Source organism: Chironomus tepperi, unplaced genomic scaffold, assembly GCF_022539635.2.
Source record: "Chironomus tepperi strain 1889 unplaced genomic scaffold, CSIRO-AGI_Ctep_v1 contig_7, whole genome shotgun sequence".
NCBI classification, from domain to species: domain Eukaryota; kingdom Metazoa; phylum Arthropoda; class Insecta; order Diptera; family Chironomidae; genus Chironomus; species Chironomus tepperi.
Window position 1 is genome coordinate 450,012 of NW_027226129.1, and position 22,565 is coordinate 472,576.

At 38.0% G+C, this 22,565-nt stretch overlaps 3 protein-coding genes across 4 annotated transcripts; 1 reads left to right on the forward strand and 2 right to left on the reverse strand.

Annotated features, from left to right (window-relative positions):
• Window positions 1–2,082: 2,082 nt before the first annotated feature.
• Window positions 2,083–9,685, forward strand: LOC139090022 (putative ferric-chelate reductase 1 homolog). Of its 2 annotated transcripts, none has more exons than XM_070639737.1 (10): window positions 2,083–2,250; window positions 5,098–5,305; window positions 5,364–5,539; window positions 6,058–6,439; window positions 7,051–7,238; window positions 7,292–7,672; window positions 8,346–8,506; window positions 8,570–8,762; window positions 9,323–9,430; window positions 9,492–9,685. In XM_070639737.1, exons 2-10 carry the CDS (start codon window positions 5,104–5,106, stop codon window positions 9,588–9,590), a joined length of 1,890 nt encoding a protein of 629 aa, XP_070495838.1. In that variant the 5' UTR covers window positions 2,083–2,250; window positions 5,098–5,103; the 3' UTR covers window positions 9,591–9,685. The 2 variants fall into 2 exon arrangements, with proteins under 2 accessions (XP_070495838.1, XP_070495910.1); XM_070639809.1 differs by having other exon boundaries at window positions 7,301–7,672.
• Window positions 9,686–13,824: 4,139 nt separating this feature from the next.
• Window positions 13,825–17,913, reverse strand: LOC139100602 (uncharacterized). Its single transcript, XM_070653306.1, has 7 exons — window positions 17,823–17,913; window positions 16,716–17,129; window positions 15,905–16,095; window positions 15,378–15,544; window positions 14,774–14,916; window positions 14,205–14,406; window positions 13,825–14,050 (listed from the first exon to the last, which is right to left on the reverse strand). Exons 1-7 carry the CDS (start codon window positions 17,911–17,913, stop codon window positions 13,825–13,827), a joined length of 1,434 nt encoding a protein of 477 aa, XP_070509407.1.
• A 662-nt stretch (window positions 17,914–18,575) lies between these two features.
• On the reverse strand, window positions 18,576–22,479 carry LOC139090509 (excitatory amino acid transporter 3-like). The gene is made up of 5 exons (XM_070640265.1): window positions 21,993–22,479; window positions 20,282–20,889; window positions 20,109–20,196; window positions 19,403–19,537; window positions 18,576–18,796 (listed from the first exon to the last, which is right to left on the reverse strand). The coding sequence occupies exons 1-5, from the start codon at window positions 22,418–22,420 to the stop codon at window positions 18,637–18,639; spliced, it is 1,419 nt and encodes a 472-aa protein (XP_070496366.1). The 5' UTR covers window positions 22,421–22,479; the 3' UTR covers window positions 18,576–18,636.
• Window positions 22,480–22,565: the final 86 nt, after the last annotated feature.

A 22,565-nucleotide genomic window follows, 5' to 3' on the forward strand; every position in this document is an offset into this window, starting at 1 on the left:
GGTATCTCATATAAATACCGCTGATACCGCCAAGTTTCTCAGCTTTAGTATATTGCATTAAAATTCGATCTGTTTAGCCAAACACGACCATTTGGTCTTGCTCAAATACACGATATGGTGTTACAACATTTTACGATAACGATACCAACCCTTGATTTAGTTTAAAATAAATAATTTCTAAGAACTAACTGTATTCTTAAACCGAAAAAACCACAAAACCACGCAAGTATTGATAATATTCTAAATACGTCTTCTTTATTTAATTCGATAATAATTTTCCAAGAAACAGCAATAAAATTTTGTTTATTTTTCATTAACAAGATTAAAAATAATTTGGTGTGAATACGATTGTCTCAATGTTTTCAATGTTTGTGGATGATTAGCATGTGAAAAAGGGGCTGTTTGCTTATGATGTAACCTAAGGTATTGACTTTTCAACTCTGTAGTCCACCTCTTTTGCAACCGATTATTCATTCATTCTTGTCAGAAGATCCGGAAGATCTGGTATCTGGGAAGATCTGTTTCCCATCACTGATACTTACTTACTTAGTGCAACCTATGTTTCTATTTGTAGCTTAAGTCATAACAAAATGCTTTCCATCTGACTCTGTTGCTGGTTCTGTAGCTTAGCACAAAATTCTCTGTCCGCATGATGAGCTGACATTTTTTCATCTTTGCTGAAGGTTTTGGAGCTCCAGGGCGTCTTTTTCCTTATGGATTAATAAAACCACTGAACCACTGATTTAGGTCGTGACAAAATCTCGAAACCGACCCACTCTCCCTTTGCCTCATTGTTCCATGTTCCCAAAAAAATCGTTACATAATAGCCAATTGACCCCTTTCCAAGATTACCAGCATCTGTTCTCTTAGAAAGTTGGGAATTATTTGTCATAAATGTCTGTTATCAGTAAGAACAAATGAGAAGAAAAATAGCATGAAATATAGACAAATTAGAGGCTTATTTATTATGTAGATTATCAACAAAGTAAGCAAAAAAGTTATTTTCGTACTCAAATCAGCTGTTTACAAATTGACTGCCTCTCGTATCTTAAGTAAATTCTAAATATCCGGTCACTAACCGGCATAAACTGTATTCTAGCCTGAAGGTGAATTTTACCGAATCCAGCCTAAAGTTAGACCGAAGAACTCCTGGAAGGAAGCTGTCGATAGTGACAGGATTGCAATTGGTGTTGACAATTGGCAGGCGGATGCCGGCGATAGAACCTGTTATAGGCGACATCTGAGGGAAGACATGGATCACAGTTGATCTGTACGACCAGCGAAGTAAGTAAGCATGTAAGTACTGCCTGAAGTCAGAGCATAGTTCAATGTTGGCTCACATTTTGTATGAACTTAAGTCGATATACTTACTTACTTCCTTGGCGAAGGCTCACGAGAGCACAATGCTCAATTTAGAGTTCGTGAAATGCTGGATCTGTGTTTAGGTATTCTCATAATGTTTTGTAGCTATTGGGTACTTGGGTAGGAGAGGCTGAAGGACGTTGGACACCTGCATTGCTCATCACCAACCTTCAATAACCTGAGTCGACATATTCATGCAAAATTCAAGTTGACCTTGAATAATGCGTCAGATTAAATGAAATCCAACCACATAGTAGAGGTCCAGTTGTGGACAACCTTTGTCAAATCACGAAACATCTCAATTTTAGAAAATTTCGCAAATTTTTTGAGTTTTTTGAGCATTTTTGGAGTCACAATTGAGAATTTTCGGGACCACGCCAGAGTGCCGCGTCACATAGGTTGCCCACCACTGTAGTATTCTCTTACCGGCCACCATGTGCTCTTTGTTTGTGTACAATGCTCATTTATTGATCCTACAGATGACAAATTACTCATTGCTGCATACAAATCATCCAAACACTCTCAATTTAATGAATTTTTCACACATCTGGTGAGAATTTATGACATTTTATGTGTCAAGACACATGATAACATGTTCATACTCAATCCTCAAACTCTCAGAGCGTAACTCCGAGAGAGCCAACCGACTGCATCTGAGCATCAACAAACAAATCTTTAAAATCTTCTTTTTCGGAAAGGAATCGACAAAAAATTTTTGTTTTTTCGCATAAGTAAGTCAACTTTTGAAGAGTGAAGATCAAGTTTAAGTTGTGGCTGTATTTTGGTGATATTTGGTGATGAAAAAAAGCTTGTTTGTGGAGAAGCTGTAATAAAAATTGATGCTTGTGATTTTACTATTTAAGGCGTATTTTGTGGATATAATATAAGGTAGATTTTTGATTAGGAATTGTTGAATTTTTGATTGAAAATTGTCGAATTTTGATCGGCAACTTTGGGATTTTGAAGGAAAAATTCACAAAAATTTTTGGAGAATTTCTGTGAATTTTTGATAAATTTTTGAGAATTTTTGATGAATTTTTGCTTAATTTTGGACAATTTTTTCTTAAAATTTGCAAAATTTTTGGCAAAATTCCAAAAATTTCAAACAACATTTTCCTTAACTTTTACTCCCAAAAATCCACAATTTCCCCCCTCACATCCACCCCAATTCCTCATAAAGACCTCACAAAATGTGATCAGTTTTGCTTACTAATTTTTTTCAATTTTTAATACAATCTGAATGTTTATATTGGTGACCTTAAATATGAAGTTAGCTAAAAGACGATAAAAGATTATTCAAGGTCAGAAAAAATGTAAATCTTTGTTGAGATTTTTTTTGGGGGATTTCTGTAGTCCCAAAACAAAACGTCATACGACAATATCGAATTAATTAAAATAATCCCGAGCAGTCTAGAATGATGAAGTCGTTGTGAGCCATCTGGGTACAATATTGGAGCTTTTATTCTAGAAGAAGCCTTTTAACGGTATATCATTAAGAATGCAGTATTATGAAGGGTACTGAAAATGTAGGGTACTTTGCCGAATATAGTCCAAAAGCCCCCCATAAATCAGTGATGCGCACCGATTCCCGGTGCCGAGACTGAGATTAAGACCAAGACTTTCCGGGTAGTCTTTACCTCCGTCTCGAGAATTTGTCAATGTTATTTAATTTAGAGTTATATTTTCTGCATCAGATCAACAATTACCAAACACACTGTGTTGTTCGGGATTGCTGAGTTTGGCTGTAATCGACCGACGTCATAAAATACTGGTTCTATTTATCATATTGTGGTATTAAATTTGGGAATTGTATTACCATTTGAATCATTAAACACATTTATCAATAATATCGAAGTTCGGACACCAAGTGCGAATTCAAGAAAAAAATCTCCTTTTTTTGGATAGATCCTTAAATTTTTGCTTAGGTTTTAATAGCCATTCATATAAAACTATATATGGTGAAATTCGTTTATTTTCATATTAATCGCTTACATTCTTTGTATCTAAAAACGGGTTATTCAACCACAGGATAACTATGTTAGATTTTCAGCTCAATGTTATAACATTTGGTAAAACCAAAAGAATCTTCATTTTATTTCATTTCTCTTAATACGGAAGACATATAAAAGACGTCATAAACATCTGACGAATGCTTCAGACCGGTGTTAGTCTGCCTTTTCAAATCTGACGGAATCAACTCGTGGGTCGACATGCGTCTGGTCGAATGTTTCGTTATTTTTAAGGTCATGTACGTTCTAAAACCCAATATCTGGCTCTTTGAGATAACTAATTATATCCTATTTGATGACGATCGGCTCTAAATACTTGCGGCGGTTATTGAACTATTTTGTACATTTTTAACATGACTGCATATTCAAATTGGCGATTTGGGGTCGACTTTTAACCTGAAAAGGTTAAAATTACAGCATCTTATTTGAAATTTTAACGGTTTTTTCGAACTTTGACTGTTCAAACTTTAAAATAGAGTTTGACAGGATTCTGTGAGTCAGACTTTACTTAGCTCCAAAAGTCCTACTTCAGTGGAGTCTGCAGGAATTCAACCCCGGGTTCCGTATCAAATCCCGTTTCGAGTCCCAAGAGTTTTTCTTGACCGGTACTTTGAGAAAGCTTAACCACGACACACAAGATGCCAAACATTGCATGATGTAATCGTAAATTTTGCGTTGTTTTTTTTAAGACGATCAATCAATTAAAACCTGCTAATTAAGGCCATATTCATAAAGTAAGGCTGTCTACTGAACAAGAGGGGAAGGGAGAATAGACCAATAAAATCCCTTAACCCATCTAGCGAATTCTTACAAACAACATGATAATCCACTCATATGTAAATTCATATTACATTATTATTTTTTATCACATGATTTTTAAATTGTATTTTGCAATCTACGATCATTTCGAGCTATGGTGTAATTCTGTCCTGAAACGATACGCTTCAAATGCTTTTATGAAATACATTTTAATTGAAAAGTCAGCTTATTCTTGTTATCAGTTCAGCTGATTTTAAGACAAATTTTAAGTGATATTTTGTGTAAATGAATACATGACTTGGTGGTTTAGTGGATTCAGGCTAGAGTTGGAAGGACTCCTGGGGGGTGAGGGTACACTGCGACTCCAAAGGATGACTCAAGTGAACGAAGGTGACCAGTCTTAGTCTCGAGATCCGGTAGCCTACCCGTCAATCTACCCGACTGTCTACTCGACAGTCTGCCCGGCAGTCTACCCGACAGGCTACTCGGCAGTCTATCCCGTAGTCTGCCCGATGGTATGCCTGAGTAGTCTGCCCGGTAGTCTTCCCACGTAGTTTATCTGGGAAGTCTCGGCATTGAGAAGCATTGCAGTGGACTCGGGCTTCACTCCTGTCAATTTCAGAGAGTCCAAAGTCCTGTTAACTCTGCTTTAGACACCTTAATTTTGATGTTAATTAGGGTTTAAGACAAGATCCAAATGTTTTCAATTCCTGCAATTAAGGTGAGCAGATCGGCAGTATTGGATGAACCCTAAGGGGACCGTTTACATATTACGTTTAAGGAATGGATAGGTCCATCAATTTTGATAGATTTTTTAACAATTTTTATGGATTTTGGCTCAATTTTAATCAATTTTTCTCATTTTTGATCAGTTTTATCTCAATTCTTCTGCCTTTACATCCTCAAACCCTTCTGAACACTCAAAAACTCCAAAAATACAAATAATCTTATTTACCATCCCTTCCAGTCAACCATGATACTTCATCGTAAACATCTCCTGACCATCTCAATAATTCTATTATCTACAAAAGTATTTACTCAGTCAGTCGATGACTCAATACATGACACAATTTATGATGGATGTGATGACTATAAAGAATGTTTTGGCTTTGGATTTAGTGAGGATTGTGTTAGCAGTCGTGATTGCCTGTCATTTGGTGCTGTCTACAAAGATGGTGAGTTCAAGTTTGAAATTTTTCCAAAATTTTTGTGAATAAAGCGCATTTTTTTCAGGTGATGATTTCATTTTTGAGATGAAGGGTCAGGCAGGCAATGGATATATTGCAAGTGGACTGTCAACAGATGGTAGAATGGGTGATGATTCAGTTGTTGAATGCGTAAAACAAGGAAATGATGTGAAAATGTACATGTCATATACAGGAGAGTTTGATGTGTCTAGAGATGATGTTGTAAGTGATTTTGAGGTTATGTAATGTAGTTGGGTACCCCTTAACCTACTCAATCCTTTTGGTTTCCGCCTCGCTTTTTCCCCCTATGCTTTCTCCGTTGCCTTCCACCATGCCTTCCTCCCATGCCTTCCCCCATGCCTTCCTCCAAGCCTTCCCCCCATGTCTTCCCCCCATGTCTTCCCCCCATGTCTTCCCCCCATGTCTTCCCCCCATGTCTTCCCCCCATGTCTTCCCCCCATGTCTTCCCCCCATGTCTTCCCCCCATGTCTTCCCCCCATGCCTTTTCCCCAAGCCTTCACCCCATGCCTTCCCCCCATGCCTTTTCCCCTTTGTCCTGATTTATCAACCCATTTGTGCTATTCGGGTACATCCATGAGTCTTGGGTATGTGATTCTGGTGCACAGGGGTGTAGTCAGGTGTAGTTGGCTTGGGGGTCAACCTACTTGGTGAACCCATCACCTTCTAGGTTACCATCAACTCTGACTTAACTGAATATTAATCTTAATTCCTCATTTCAGCCTCAAAACTCAGCAAAACTCCTCAACAGCTACATCATTGACAACACAATCTACTGCCGAGTATCCCGTCACGCCGTATCTGCCGTAAAAGGCTTAACATTCGATCTTAATAATTCAGAATATTACGTCATGTTTGTCAGTGGACCCGTCAAAGACGACAATACACTTGACTATCATAATGTCAAGTTTTACTCACCAACTGCAGTTAAATTTACAAATTTAAGGGACATAAGTCACAATCATATTAGAGAGAAAAGGAGTCCATCATCTGAGGATATCTATAAAGAGTGTCAGAAGACAAAAACTTATCGCTGTTTTGGAGATGAAAATGATTGTGAGAAAGATGCAAATTGTTCAGCAATGGCTATTGTTAGTCAGCATGGTAAGTTGATGATGTTGGGCAGGAGTCGGTCTGGGTCTTGATCTCGGTGTGCTTCGGTGTTTCTCGGAGTGCTTTGGTGTGCCTTTAGAGTGACTCGGTGTGCTTCGGAGTGCTTCGGAGTGCTTCGGAGTGTCTCGGTATACTTTTGTGTGCCTCGGTTTGCTTCGGTGTGCCTCGGTTTGTCTCAGAGTGCTTCGATGTGCCTCGGTGTGCCTCGTGGTGTCTTCGGAGTGCTTCGGTGTGCTTCGGTGTGCCTTCGGAGTGCTTCGGTGTGACTCGGTGTGCTTCGGTGTGCTTCGGTGTGCTTCGGAGTGCTTCGGTGTGCTTTGGAATGCTTTGATGTGCCTTCGATGTGCCTCGGAGTGCTTCGGAGTGCTTCGATGTGCCTCGGTGTGTCTCGGAATGCTTTGATGTGCTTTCGATGTGCCTCGGAGTGCTTCGGAGTGCTTCGATGTGCCTCGGTGTGCTTCGGAATGCTTTGATGTGCTTTCGATGTGCCTCGGAGTGCTTCGGAGTGCTTCGGTGTGCTTCGGAGTGCTTCGATATGCTTCGGTGTACCTCGGTGTGCCTCAGTCTCTGTCTCATTGTTCAATGTCTCTTTATATCCACAGACGAAATCCACACCTTCAAACTTGTATCATTTGCTGAGTACAAATACGTTGCACTTGCACTTACCGAAGAAAACAAAATCAGAAATGGCGATCCAGTCTTTGAATGTGTCAATAATGATGGAAAAGTCAATGCTTATTTCTCAACATACGATTCAAGTCAAAGATATCGTGTCCAACGAAGAAGTGCCGTGAGTTTTGTGACTGTCAATTTTGATCATCCTTAATTTACTAATTTTTACAGGATGAACAGAAGGCCATGAAGCTCACAGACGGTAGACTTATCGAGAATCATCATCTCTATTGTAATATTGAGTATGACAATGCATCCAACAGCAGTCATGTCAAATTCAGTTATAAACGTAGATTCTTCATGATATCAACTGGAACTGATTTAGATGAAAATTCTCTCAAATATGTTGAATTTAGTCGAGTTTCTTTGTCACAAATGAGCCTGTCGGAGCACAAAAGCTTCACAAAGCCATCAAGGGTGTTGCTGCAACTGCATGGATCGATTATGATTATTGCATGGCTGGGCTGCTGTGCTTTATCGACGCTGTTTCCCATGCATTATAAGAAATGCTTTAGAACGAGGTCAATATTCGGGAAGGATGTTTGGTTTGGTGTAAGTACTTTTGGGAATGGGGTTGCTATGGACTTGAATGATGGTGGACTTTGGGATTTTTGGCAGAGTCATTTGGTGGAGATCAGACCTCACTGGCAGGACTTTGGAGGTCTAGAATCCAATGGAGGGGTAATTTTGGATTTATGGGTTCTGGTGGAATCCGCGGAGTATTCTTTCGGAATTCAGACCTCACTGCCAACTCTGTTGTAAGTCCCAACAAGGTGTGATTCGAAATAATCACCATGTGCAGTTAGGATTAGCTCCAGAAGAGCACTAGTCGATTAATTGATACAAAATTCAACTCCAGGCTTGCTTGACTCAAGTATGGTCTATATCCGACGTCACGTGTCGGATTCGGTCTATATCCGATACCATACCCGTGTCAGGCAAGTCTATAGCTGGATTTGGGCCGATATGTGCTATTTTGGAGTTAGTACTAGCTGTACATAGTGATTTGGTTGAATCACAGCTTATTGGGCTTAACACAGAGTTGACAGTGAGGTCTGGACTCTTAGAGAGGACTCTATGGACCCCAGCAAACTCCAAAAATCCAAAATATCTCCTTCATTGAAGTCCAGACCCCCAAAGTCCTACAAAATGATTTACAATATTTTTTCAACTTTTCTATCCAAAATGACCCCAAAAAACTAATCAATCCACTTAATTTCCTCAGATGCACATGATACTTAACATCTCAACTGTTGTCTTATGGATCATTGCATTTGCAATAATCCTCTACGATCGTGGCGGTTTTGTTGCTCCAAATCCACATTGGATTTTTGCTATTGTTGCTATGCTCTTCAGTATTGGACAATTTATTTATGGATATTTAAGGTAAGTGCTTTACTTTTTCATACAAAATCGGAATCGACTGACATTTCTCCATCATATCTATAGACCACGTCCCCTAACAACAGCACGTGAATACTTCAAATTATTCCACTGGTTTGGCGCAAATATGACATTAATGTTTGCAACAGCTGCTGTATTCTTTGCAATACCCAATCCAAAATCAGAACTGCCAAGAAGTTCAGCATGGTATTTCCTGCTATTTGTTTTCAATTTTGTTGCTACACATGGATCATTGTATGTAAGTATTAGGTACAGAATTGGGAGGAGTTGATTTTGGAATTTGGATCCAATGGAATGTGGCTTGAAGGTAGTCAGGGCATTTAGAGTCTAGTGGAGTCTGGTTCATAGAGTCCTGTCAACTTAGGTCCTGTCTAAGTCCTGGACTAAGTCCTGTCAACTTAGGTACCAGACATAGATCAAAAGCAGTCGCAAGGGGTAATTTGATTCATTTTAACGATTTACTACGGCGACTTATAGTTGATCTACCCAAAAAGCATATTAGAGCACTGATTGGACCTCCGTAAGAGCCAGCAGCACTCCACTAGACCCAAATTGGAATGCAACCAATGACTCAGTTGTCGTCGGGTTCCAAAATGGAGTTCTGCCAACTCTGGTCTCCGTAATAACATTAAGACACAAAGTTGCCTTGACTGCACCTCGACGACTGACTTTGACTCAATCTAACGGCACAAAATGGACTTGTCCAGCTTTGTGCTGCTCGTCCTACCAACAATCTTATCCCCTTCAACACTCATAATCAAATTAACACATTATTTTTTCATCTCGTCTCATTTAAAGCTTGTTGCTTATTATCAAAAAAGAGTAAATTATAAGCCATCACCATTAGCTGAATTGGATAAAGTTCCAAAACATACAATGACACCAGAAATGCAAAAGTATTATAGAGTAAGTGACAATCACATCCTCAATGTTTTAAAATATTAATTAAAATAAATTTCAATTTTAGTTCCAAACAATCCGAACGATAATTTTGTGGACATTCATAACGATACAAGTTGGCTTGATATGTGGAGCTTTGTGGCTGATTTGGAGGGAAAAGGAATGATCAAGAAGTGATTATTATTTTTTTTGTGTAATTTTATGGTCTTGAGGACATTTTAAATTTTTGTTAAATAAAGTTTTGAACTTTTGATACTTAAATATTTGGGGCCGTTCACTTATTATGTTACGCAAAAAAACTAATTTCTAGACCCCCCTCCTCGTTACAAAATTTCCATGGAAAAAAAATTTTTTGGTTAAGACCTCCACCCCCTCCCCCTTAAAAAGCGAACGTAATAAGGTAATAAGTGAACGACCCCTTTGGACTTTTGGAGTCTTGACTCGCGAGAAGTATGGATTCTTATCTAACCTGAATATCATATATTGATTAATCGATCCTAAATCCGGCAACAGCCTGCCGTGACTCTGACTTGGTGCTGGTTTCGATTTAAATTGAATTTAACTTGCCTGAGTCACTCCAGTCTAATGTCGGAATTTAGATTAATTAGGTAACGTGTGCTACTCGGGTATTAAACCGAGTTCTATACTAAACATGTAGTAAGACTATAACCAGCAATTAAACAAGTATTAAGCATTATCGAATGGACTTCATGGACTACAATTGATCATTGAAACCGTCGAACTAGGGTGGAGCCGTTCACTAATTACGTACTGAAGGATTTGAGATTGTACATTTTATTGACCACTTTTAAAAATGTTCGTTATTCTAAAACATACTAAGTGAACGGCCTTATAATCAAGAATGACACATGGCGCAGAAATGGACGAAAATATGGCCAAATCAAGCCAGCGTAACTCTGATCCCAGCCTAGAATGCCATGGGTAAAGGTCAACTCAGCCTGGAATCAGATTTTCGGCGTGTTGTACAAATTCTGCTTTCCAAGCACAGAGTATAGCAAAGCTCCAAGTTTAAGTTGCAAATTCCAATTTGTGTTCCATTTTCTGATTTCATATTTCATATGTTCTCAATTTTGAGTGCATTGAATTAAACCGTATAATCAAGTAGCTGTCAGTAATAAATCAGAATCAATACTGCACGGCGTCATTTTAATCATTCGGAAGTGATTTATTCCGTATTTTATTAAAAATTGTGAATAATTTCATGTGATTTGCTCAAAATTGAATGAAAATCTACAAAATTGTGCAAAATTTCGACCAAAAATCTACAAAAACTGTGAAAAAATTGACAAAAAATAGCTAAAAAATCCACACAAGCCTCATCATGACCTTAAGGCTCATCACAACAATAATTCCAATTGCATTTACGCTCATCATATTCACTGGAAGTGAGTCAACAGACGATAATGTTGATGGAATTACAGACGTTTATCTCTCGTGTAATTATCAAGGATTTGCAGCTGATTGTCAAATTTTTGGTGCTGAAAATGACGTCAGTCGACCAAAAATTGAAAATTCAACGACAAAATTCCTAAAAGTTTCAGGATTAAGGCTGTCAAGCATGCCGCAAAATATTGCCGAAAATTTCCCAAAACTTGAAAGTTTTCGTGTCCAAAAAACGTCAATAAAAAGTGTTGGAAGTGCAGATTTGGCAGGAATGCAGGACTTACGACATTTGTCACTGGACAGCAACAAAATTTCAATAATTTATCAGGATGCGCTGTACAATTTACCGGAACTGGAAAGCTTTTATGTCTCAAACAATAAAATTGAATTTATTCATCCAGATTTATTCAAAAATTCACCAAATTTGAAGAGTTTTATAGCTGATTATAATCAAGTCCAAATCCTGGATACGAGATTGTTCAAAAACAACCAGAAACTTGAGTGGATCAGCATGACTAGGAACAAATTGAAGAACATTAGAGTCAATTTTACTGAATTAAAGCACTTAATGTATGTGAATTTTGGTCAGAATGTTGAGAATTGTGACATAAAGCTTGATGAACAGTCGACAGGAACTGAAGAATTGGCTCTAAAAGTTGCAGAATTTCAGCAAAAAGTTGAACAAAATTGTAGAATTTGAGTGAATTTAAATAAAAAATTTAAATATTTTTTGTAGATTTTATTTTGAATTTTCATTACAATTTATCTTAACATTTCAGCTTTTCTGAAGTTCCTGGTCAGCACTTGGGGAAATAAGCTCATGGGACTCGGAATATGACTCAGAATGGGACTTAGAATTGGACTCGGAATCGGACTCACAATAAGATTCACTACGGGGCTCGAAACAGGCAGGGTTTAGAATAAGACAGGAAATGGAACACGGCATGTGACCAAAGACGGGATGCTTAGTTTACACAACGAATGTAAATTTCATCATAAAGAATTGACGACATTTCATCATATGACGATGTTTTGACGTCATCAGTACATTATGATGAGTGTGTTTACAACGTCATCAACATAATGTGTGACTTGAGTAAACTTGACATTTAAAAATCGGGATTTGCGAACTAATGCGAACACAAATGTGTGTCAAGTTTATCAGTTTATTCTGCATTGTTGCAATTTTTTACTATGCGTACTAGATTATACATATTAATAAGTATGGAAGCTACTGATGATGATGTAAACAGGGTAAATGGAAGTGATAGGAATAGGGGGTGGAAATTGAGGAAGCCAAAGTAACTCTGAAGCAAAGTTAGCAACACTTTTGGAGTTTTTTAAATCCTTACTCGCAAAGTCCTGCAAATTGCCTTGAAGCTGATCAAATTTAAAGAGCATATCTTCTCGTGACATTCGCTTTTACCACTAAATAGACCAATCTTTGTGACCAATCTTTGTGCCTAAATGTATACCTGAAAGGCAAACGGATTAAAAATGACCCAAAATCCGGCAACAAGCCGACTTGTTTCGATGAAATCCTCTCTCAGGTCAGTGTCAAATCTGATTTTTGGTCGTTTCTACGTCAAGTTCTTTAATGTTAGCATACAGCATAAAATCACCAAAAATCACATCTAAGAATTGATGTCAAAATCGCAATAATTCAATATCATCATCATCATCTCTAATTGGCATTGAACCTCTCACCCCACTTTTACAATATTTACAAACAAATTTTCTCAATCGAATAACAATCTAGACTGCATTCATTGTCACATACTGACATGCTTATCAGTTCCAGCGCAAATTTCATCAATTCAAGATGATTCGAATAATTTTTCTAATTTTAATCGTCAATTATTCATCACAGCTTCAAATTCCACGCTCAGTTCCGGTCCAAGAAGTCAAATTGCAATGTCAACAGGAAGTGACGTCAAAAATTGTCTGTACATTGCCGTCGGACGCAGATCCAAACAGTATTTTGGAAATAACAAAAGTTTATTCATATATTAAGCGAGAATTGACAGATTCGGAAGTAAGACACGCAACGGAAATGAGCATAAGTGACAAATTTATGTCAAGTCACATGCCATTTGAAATTGGAAAGAACTTCCCAAAGCTTGAAGCACTTTGGGTTGTCAAGTCGAGGATTAAGTTTGTCAAAAAGGACAATTTTGGTAAAATGACGGAACTAAAAGCTTTAAATTAGTACTCAATTTGGACAATAATCAAATTGAGGAACTACATCATGACTTGCTGATTTATCAGACAAACTTGCTTGCTTATCGGGCAAGTTACAATCAAATTTCATCAATTCCGGATGGATTTTTCAGAATGAACACAAAATTGGAACGGATTCATCTCAACAACAACAAAATTAAGGCTGTTTATGTGGATTTTACTAGATTTAGTGACTTGGTCGTTGTGGATCTTGAGGGTAATGAGAATGGATGTGATTTTAGTGTTGGATATTATGAGGATAGGATTGGACAGGAGATTGATGGTGGTAATAAGCAGGCTGATGAGTTTGCGTGGCTGCAGTATCAAGTTGAGCAGAAATGTCGATCTGGTGATGATGAGGATGAGGATGAGGAGGATGGGGAGGATTGATAGGTTTGTAGGAAGGGCAGTGAGGTTGAATAAAGCTTTAAAGAGGAATATTTGTAAATTTTGTTTTATTTGTTCGAGTTTAGGTCGGGTTTGTTCAAAATTTGCTTGATTTTAGTCGAAATTTGGCTAAATTTGACTAAATTTCATCAAAATTTGACTAAATTTGACTGAATTTCATCAAAATTTGACTAAATTTGACTAAATTTCATCAAAATTCGACTAAATTTGACTGAATTTCATCAAAATTTGACTAAATTTGACAGAATTTCATCAAATTTAGTCCAAAACCATCAAAATCCAACCAAAAATCATCAAAATTTGACCAAAATTCATCAAATTTCCCTTAATTTCCCTCAAACCCCCCAAAATCCTCCCTCCCAACACCCTCAAAAATCACTTTTCAGAACAGAATCAAAAGTGACTTTCCCACTCGTAAAATATTCATTGACTTTATCCTTAATTAAAGCTTCAGCATCAATCCGATTTGCATATTGTTGGACTCTCTCAATAATTGGCTTCCTAATGACATCCATAATCTGATCACGAAGTAGATTAGGGACAATATTAAGCAAGAATTCAGCGACATAGTCAAGTGTTCCCATTCCTGAGCTCCTGTTAGATATTTTTGAGTTAAAAATTGGCAATTTTTTTGTTATTCTGACCCAGAGTTGGCAGGACTTTGGTGTCCGGACTCCAAAAGTCCAATAAGTCCGGATTCCTTGGAGTCCGACTCCACTAGAGTCCTGCCAACCCTGTTTTTACTTACAAAATTTGAATATTTCCCAAATCAATCCTTATGTCGTCAATTTTGAGTCTTTTGCTGAGGTCAATTGGTTGAGATAGTTTGATGCTTAATTTGATGTATTGGATAGAAAATTGGACTAAACCACCACGGCTGATCATTCCTTTGGCTACCGAGACTTCCCAAGTTGTTTTTCCGTGAATTTCTTGAGTTCCGACATCAAAATCTTGAAATAAATTTGGTAAATTGAATTAGATTAGTTGGTATATGGATAGCACAAGTTAGTTAATTGATCTAAAATTCGACACCAAACCGTCATGACTCTGGAATGTTGCTGGTGTCGACCTAGTCCGCCACTAAGTCAGAGTCTAGTAACTGGTGTGCCGGATTCCAACACAAGGTCTTCATGACTCTATCATGATACCGTAGTTAAATCGATTACGGCACTAACTCTAACAGGCAACAAAACCGCTGTGTCATGAAAGCATGTTCTATGCCTATTTGGATAAGTCGGAGTCCAAAGACCTTATCCTGGGGTTTAGATCAATTAACCAATATATGATATTAGGAATAGAAGTTCAGCATGTACTTACTCATCTTTGCTTTTCGATCTTCAATGACTGTCTTTAAGTCACCAACTCTGTAGAATGATGAAACTCCGAACAGTTCTGTGTCATAAACTCTGTAGCCAAAAACTCCCAAGTTTGAAATTTCATCCATTTTGAAAGGATCAAATCTACAAAAAAAAAGACATAATCTAGCTCAGAGTTTGAAGTTGAGTCAAAATTCAATTGGATTTGAATCGATTCCAAAAAACAGTATTTGAGCTAAGTTACAGTCTGTGAGCAAGACTAATCAAAACCAGAAGCTTATTTTGGATAGGAGGTCTCTAAGGATCAATCCATCGTCCCTTTTTAGACCAAATTCTTTAATTTTCATTGGTTTTTCGAGTCAAAATTACAAAAACACAAGCAGTTCCAGATCAGAAGTTAGCAGATCATACAAAATTAGTATATCAAGTAGGTCATTCGAACCAGAGTTGGCAGGACTCCAGTAGTTAGGCTCAACTTGACTCCAATAGGCTCGCCTCTAAAATGGAGCCTTGTCAAATCAGAACTAAACCATAACTTTAACTTCAAATGACTCTTAAATAGAGCAATGTCAACTCTGATTCCAACCCTAACTCAAATTACTCACCTTTCCTTAACAAACTTTCTAGCTTCCGCAATAGCAAAGTCAATTGCACCAATTGAATTCGGCAGCAGTTTATATTCGGACAAATTTTCATCAATTTTTTCATTAATTATTTTTTTGATAGCTTCTTTTGAATCTTTTATTATGTACGGCTTCATCATCTTAAAGAACTAAAATATAGAAATGGTTGAAATTATTGGATTAGGGAATGTTAAGAGATTATGTAACGGTAAGGAAGTGGGGAAGAAGGGGGGTTGGAATTTTGGTACGGAGTACACATTTTGGTGCAGTGTTACTATGGAGGGAAGTGGGAGTTCTCGTTACCCAGACCGAGTTTTCTAAGGTAGTCTCGCTATCGTCCTCGGTCTCATTGCCATGACCATGTCACATTGCCATGACATGATGCAAAACAAAACTCGAGACGGAATTCGGAACAAAACTCAAGACGACATCAAGACAGCACCTTCCTGATGTTCATCTCGACCAGACTAAGACTTCATGAAACCTTAAGAGAAAGTATCAATACCTACACTGTCATCACCAGAGTTCACAAAGGAACCGAAAATTTCCTTCAAAAATCCAAGATTTTCAAAATTAATGCTCATCGTTTCAACTTCCATGTCCGACACAATATCTTGAGCTCTTAATTTTCCATTCCTTTCTACACCAAGTTTAGCAGATCCGACAACATCGAGACTCTTGATTATTACTGTAAATGGACCTAAAAAATAATGGAAGTAAAAATTATGGAAATTAGTATATGTTATTGTATAGATTTAAAGGGTACGGCAATGCTGGTGTTGAGGAAATTAGCTGACATATAACTCAAGGATTAATGTACAGCATGTAATGAACCACAAGCTCCAAGAAATGTTAGATTTTTTTATGATTTTTGACCAATTTTGACTAAATCATGGCAAAATATCAGTTGTTCCTTCAAATAATACCCAAATTTGTCAGAAATTCGGTTCTATGAGCTATCTTCTAATAGCACAAATCGGTTAATCGGTCAAAAATCTGACCCCACATCGTCTAGACTCTGATTTAAAGCCTGACTTGGTTTAAGTGAATCCGGGACTATTTCAGAGTAATGGCTGCTTGATGCTGGACTTTTGATCGATTAACCAACTTGTCCTATTCAGGTTCTCTATGATATGCCATGTCAGGTTCCCTAAAATCGTCCCAAAATCTCCAAAACCATGACCAGCACTTTCATCGATTTCAGGTCCAATTTTTCTCTAATTCAAAAAATCCAAACCTATATGACCCTGAATTATATTTTATCCTAGCCCCAAATCCCCAAAACACCCCTCAACTCTCCACAAAACCTTAATAACTCACCGTCCTTCTTCCCAAGAAAATTCCTCAACGTATAATTCCCCCTCAGTACCAACTGATCAAATGACAATTTACACGATCCTTCCATCAGCTTGTCAAACTCAATTGTAGCTGCAACAATCCTGAATTTTGACGTCTCATGAATAAAAACTGGATTTAAATTCAAAGTTGATCCAAATTTGTGCTGCGTAACTCCAGGAATCTCCATTGGATCGGGTATCGGTAATGGAAGTCCAATTGGATCTTCCTGCTTAAAATGATCAATAACTTCATAAATTTGCATTACAATTTCATTCTGTGCTGTGTTTGTGATATTTTGTTGATTATTTTGTATTGGTGATTCCGTTGGAATGACGATTTGTTGTTGTTGTGGCTCTGGCTGGGGATGTGTGATGTCAATGGGTATTGATGATTGAACTGAAAGGAATGAGAAATGTTGAATTTTAAATTGAATTTTTTGGATGTTTAGCTTAATTTTTAGGGATGTCGAGGTCCTGGTTTGGGTCTGAGTCTTAGTCTGAGTCTTAGTCTGAGTCTTAGTCTGAGTCTTAGTCTGAGTCTTAGTCTGAGTCTTAGTCTGAGTCTTAGTCTGAGTCTTAGTCTGAGTCTTAGTCTGAGTCTTAGTCTGAGTCTTAGTCTGAGTCTTAGTCTGAGTCTTAGTCTGAGTCTTAGTCTGAGTCTTAGTCTGAGTCTTAGTCTGAGTCTTAGTCTGAGTCTTAGTCTGAGTCTTAGTCTGAGTCTTAGTCTGAGTCTTAGTCTGAGTCTTAGTCTGAGTCTTAGTCTGAGTCTTAGTCTGAGTCTTAGTCTGAGTCTTAGTCTGAGTCTTAGTCTGAGTCTTAGTCTGAGTCTTAGTCTGAGTCTTAGTCTGAGTCTTAGTCTGAGTCTTAGTCTGAGTCTTAGTCTGAGTCTTAGTCTGAGTCTTAGTCTGAGTCTTAGTCTGAGTCTTAGTCTGAGTCTTAGTCTGAGTCTTAGTCTGAGTCTTAGTCTGAGTCTTAGTCTGAGTCTTAGTCTGAGTCTTAGTCTGAGTCTTAGTCTGAGTCTTAGTCTGAGTCTTAGTCTGAGTCTTAGTCTGACTTCAAGCATTAATCCCCAAACCCTCAAAAAACTCACCATTTTTTTCATGAGTTACAACATATCCAGCATAAGAAGTTGCTGTAACCAAAACCATTGACACAAATAAAATTGTCACAAATTCCTTCATTGTGAGCTTCGTCATTTACACGTTCGACTTACTATAAGTTCTATCTGAAACTAATATTCTATTGACCTTGTGGAAATAAATGAGAAAAATTGCTATGAGTGCAAGCAGGAGCAAGTCCAAGGAGATTGATAATATAATAGAGAATAGAGATCATATAAAGCTCTGCTGATTGCATAACTATCAGGGTTGTCGAAAATTGGATACTTAGAGATTAGTCTTCTTAATATCAGAATCTGTGGCTTATTCGGTGTAAAAGATCAAGTATTTCCATGACTGAACAACACAGGTTGCCAACCACTGACATGGTATTGATGCAAAATTCCGGTTCCAGGCCGTCGTGGCTCTGACCAGACTACGATGGGCTGGTCAGGTTATTAGGCGGCCTGTGGAAACTTCATTAATTAAGGTCTTCAAAGCTGACTTTCTGGACGGTAAAAGAGATCGTGGACGCCCTAAGAACTCTTGGAAGGAAGCTGTCGATAGAGATAGTATTGCACTTGATATCAAAAATTGGCCAGTGGACTTCAGGCGACTCCTGTGGGAGGTAATGGATCACAATTGACCTGTACGACCACTGAAGTAAGTAAGTCAATTTACCGACTTTTTGTCCTTGCTTAGACACAAACTTCTGAAACCCAACATTCACAAAAACTCAAACTAACTTAATCTCCTTAAAAATACATTTTATTACAATTCCTAATCTATAATCTACAATCTTAAAACTTATGAACTTGCAGCTACTGTCGATTGTTTGCTGTCAATCTCATCTGCTACTTTGACATTATGAAGTGGAAGTTTTTCGAGTTCTTTTCTACTTGTTGCCTCAATAATTGCTGCACCGTATGCATCTCCCATGACGTTGAGGGTTGTCCTTAGTCGTCCGCTGGAAGGATATGGATATAGAGGATTTTAAGGTTATTGATGAAGGCATTGCCATGGCAAGAGCTCGAAGTCAAGACATTGACACACGTTTCACCCGGATGAAAGATTGTATGGACCGGATGAAGAGTGTCAATGCCTTGCTCGAAGTCGACTCGGATTTTGTATGAAAAAGTCGGCTCGAGTTGATTTGATTCCATCCAAAGTTCAAGTCAAGGCTAAGAAACTAGACGGTATCGGCTGTATTTATATGAAATACTGTGGTATTTGGCGGGATTTAGCGGTATTTGTATAGATACCTGGATATTATCGCCTAGTTTCTCAGCCTGGACTTGAATTTTGTATGGAAATCAAGTCGACTCGACTCAACTTTTTCATACAAAATCCAAATCCACTTTGAGATCAGCCTGGATTCAAGTCGACTTTGAGCTCTGGTCATTGATAAGATTGTCAACTACGGCAGTAATTGACCCGTGATTCGGCACATTCGACTCGTGGATCGACTCGTCGATCGATCCATCGATTGACCCACAATTTATCCCAGGATTGAATACCCTAGCAAGTCTACAGAATTGCTAAATAAATCAGAATTCAGTCATTAACAACTTACACAATCCAATCAATCGCAATAATCAGCGACACATCCTCAGCTGGTATTCCAATTGTATCAAGAACCATAATGAGAGTTACTAATCCAGCTTGTGGTACACCTGCTGTTCCAATACTTGCTGCTGTTGCTGTTAAACTGTTGGAAATTTGAATAATGTTAATCAGCATGAAACCCAAAGATTTAGGGAATGGAAAGGTGGAAAATTTGGATATTTTCTCCAAAAAACCCTTGCAATTCCCAAAATCCTCCGCTTCTTTGGAGTCCAATTGAAGTCAAAATCCCGAAATGCTACCCCTACACCAAATGCCGACACCCATGCCCTATGTCGGCTTGAATCGACTCGATACAAAGTTGAGTTGATCTTTTCATGTATAATCTGAGTCGAATTTGAATTCTGGCTACATGTACCCTGCCAAATGAGGCCATGATGCAAATCCTAACAACTAGGAGCAAGGAGGAGAAGGAGGTGTAGCCGTATGTGAAGGAGTATGTGTAAAGGTAGTTGTATACCGAGAAACCGGGCTTTAAAACAATCAGAAGGACAAGCTATTGTGTTCAAATATGAAATCCTTGAACAAGCCGGATAATTGATCCAAAAAGGGAAACAAGGGTAGATACCAACCTCATCAATACCCATTTATACCCCAAAATCACACCATCAACATCCCAATCCACCCTTCTACCCCCAAAATCAATCCATACTCACACAATAGCAACAACATTTCCAACAGACAGATCCATTTGCTTCAATTGAGCTATAAAAATTGAAGCAACAGCTTCATATAATGCAGTTCCTGTTTACATTTCATAAATTAGTACAAAATCTTATCAAAATTCCATGCCTTATCACATTGGCATTGAACTACCGATAACACATACCATTCATATTGATTGTAGCGCCTAAAGGCAGCATAAATCTCACAACTCTTGGGTCAATTCCGGCATTTTCTTCAACACATTGCATGGACACAGGAAGTGTAGCCAAAGAACTTGATGTACCGAGTGCTGTAAGGATTGCCGGTCCAATTTGTCCAAGAAATTTGAATGGATTTTTTCTCGTAAATCCAAAAAATAAAGCAGGCAGGAAGATGAAGCCTTGAATGAATATTCCACTTGCCACAGTCGCAACATAAAGTCCAAGTTTTGAAAAGACATCCACAATGTCGTCCATTTCCAAGAATTTTGCAAGAATCAGGAAGAATACAGCAACTGGAGTCACCCAAATTATGACTTGAACAATTTTCATCATTGCCTGCATAAATTCCAGCAAAACAGTCACCAAATTTACAACTTTAGATCTGATTGTGCTGAGTGTTATTGCAAATATTATTGAAACTGATATAATACCGAGCATGTTAGTTCCGTCGACATATTTTGATGAGATTGTCCAATCGTAGACATTTGTGTCTGTTTTGTTGTCCGGCGGAGTTAGGACGGTTTGGTAGGTTTGGAGAGTGGCTTGGACAATGTTTGGTGGGAAGAGATTCCTGTGAAAATTAAAGGAAATTGTAGAATTTTGAATTAATTGCTCGGATGGGTTATGGAAGCGAGAATGAAGGATAGGAACAACGTCGTTCCAGATTCTGATTGAATTCAAATTTATGGCTGTCATGTATAAAGGTTCCGAATTCCGAGACCTAAACCGAGACTAACCGGTCGAGAATTTATTGAAACCGAGACTTTGGGAAGCTTTAGTCATAGGATCCACTTGTACTCTGATGGGTTTGTATACAGAGCTTTCCGGAGTGTCCTACCTTACCCAATCTAACCTTAATAACGAGTATAATCCTAGAATACCATGAGGAGGAAGGTGTAGTGTACTCTAAGATAGTCTTAGATCTTAATTCCACTTGTGGTTTCAAGGAGTTGACATCTAAGACTATCCAGAGTATCTTATCCTGACTAACTCCAGGGGAAACTAGGACCATCATAGAATACCACAAGAAGGATGGAGGGTAGGATAGTCCTAGAGTAATATAGGTTAGGACTTATCTTTAGGTTAGCCCTATTTCTATAAATTAGCACTACTTCCTTAGGTTAGTCCTATCTCTTTTATAGCCTTACTTCTCCAGTTCCGATATTGTACCATACCCAGGGACAATCTTAGAGTGATCTAAAATAGCCCTTCATCATCCGATCTGGAAGGTTAAGGTACTCTAGGACAGCTTTGACTAATTTAGGTCATCCTTAACTCTTGAGCTCTAGAAAGGATAAAGGACCTAGGAATAGTCTCAGAGTAAGCTAGGATAGCCTTCTGTTTGGGTCCTGTTGAAATAGGGCAGTCTATGATAATCTTAGAACAATCTAGGATAACCTTGTTTCCTCATAACTGGAAGGTTAGCGTACCTTAGAATAGTCCAATAGCAATATATGATAGCCCTACCTTAGAGTACGTATGATACCCTAGGTTGTCCTAGACACTAACCATATAGCAACTCTTAAAACTGCAGTTCGTCCAAAACTACAAGCCTGCAGCCTTGTACGAGCTATAAGGTCCAACCATAAACTGCAAGTCCTGCTCATTTAAAATGCAGGAATGACAACCCTGCTGCTCTTCTCCGAACCCTCCTTAACACTCCTTATTACATACCTCAATAAATCCAACATTGTATCCACAATTGTATTTCCTTGCCTTTCCCTTTCCTCAACATTATCATTCTCAATTGCCGTACCACCAGGCTTTATCGTCAATACCAAAATAATTCCAATAATTACAGCAATTAATGTCGTAGAGACAATATAGATAATGGCATGTGTTCCAATTTTTTTACTTAATGATATGTCAAGTGGTGCAATTGCGGCAATAACTGATGAAATAATCAACGGAAGTGTGATTGCTCTGATCATCCGAAGGAACAAGTCACCGATGAAGTTAACGTACATAACAACACGTGGACTATAACTTGAATGTGATATTCTCATGGATATACCGACAATTATGCTTAATATTACAGCTGTAATTGTTAAAATTGTCAGCAAATTTCGCTTAATTGTGGCTTTAAATTTTGAATTTGCCATTTTTTGTCAATTCCACCCAATTTACTAGTTCAAGACCTAAATTAAGACTGACTTTATAAGACGTAGAAAAGAAATAAATAATAATTATTGGAAGTACTTATCGGTCACCCGTCAGTATCGAAAAATTATGAGACCTGTAAAAAAA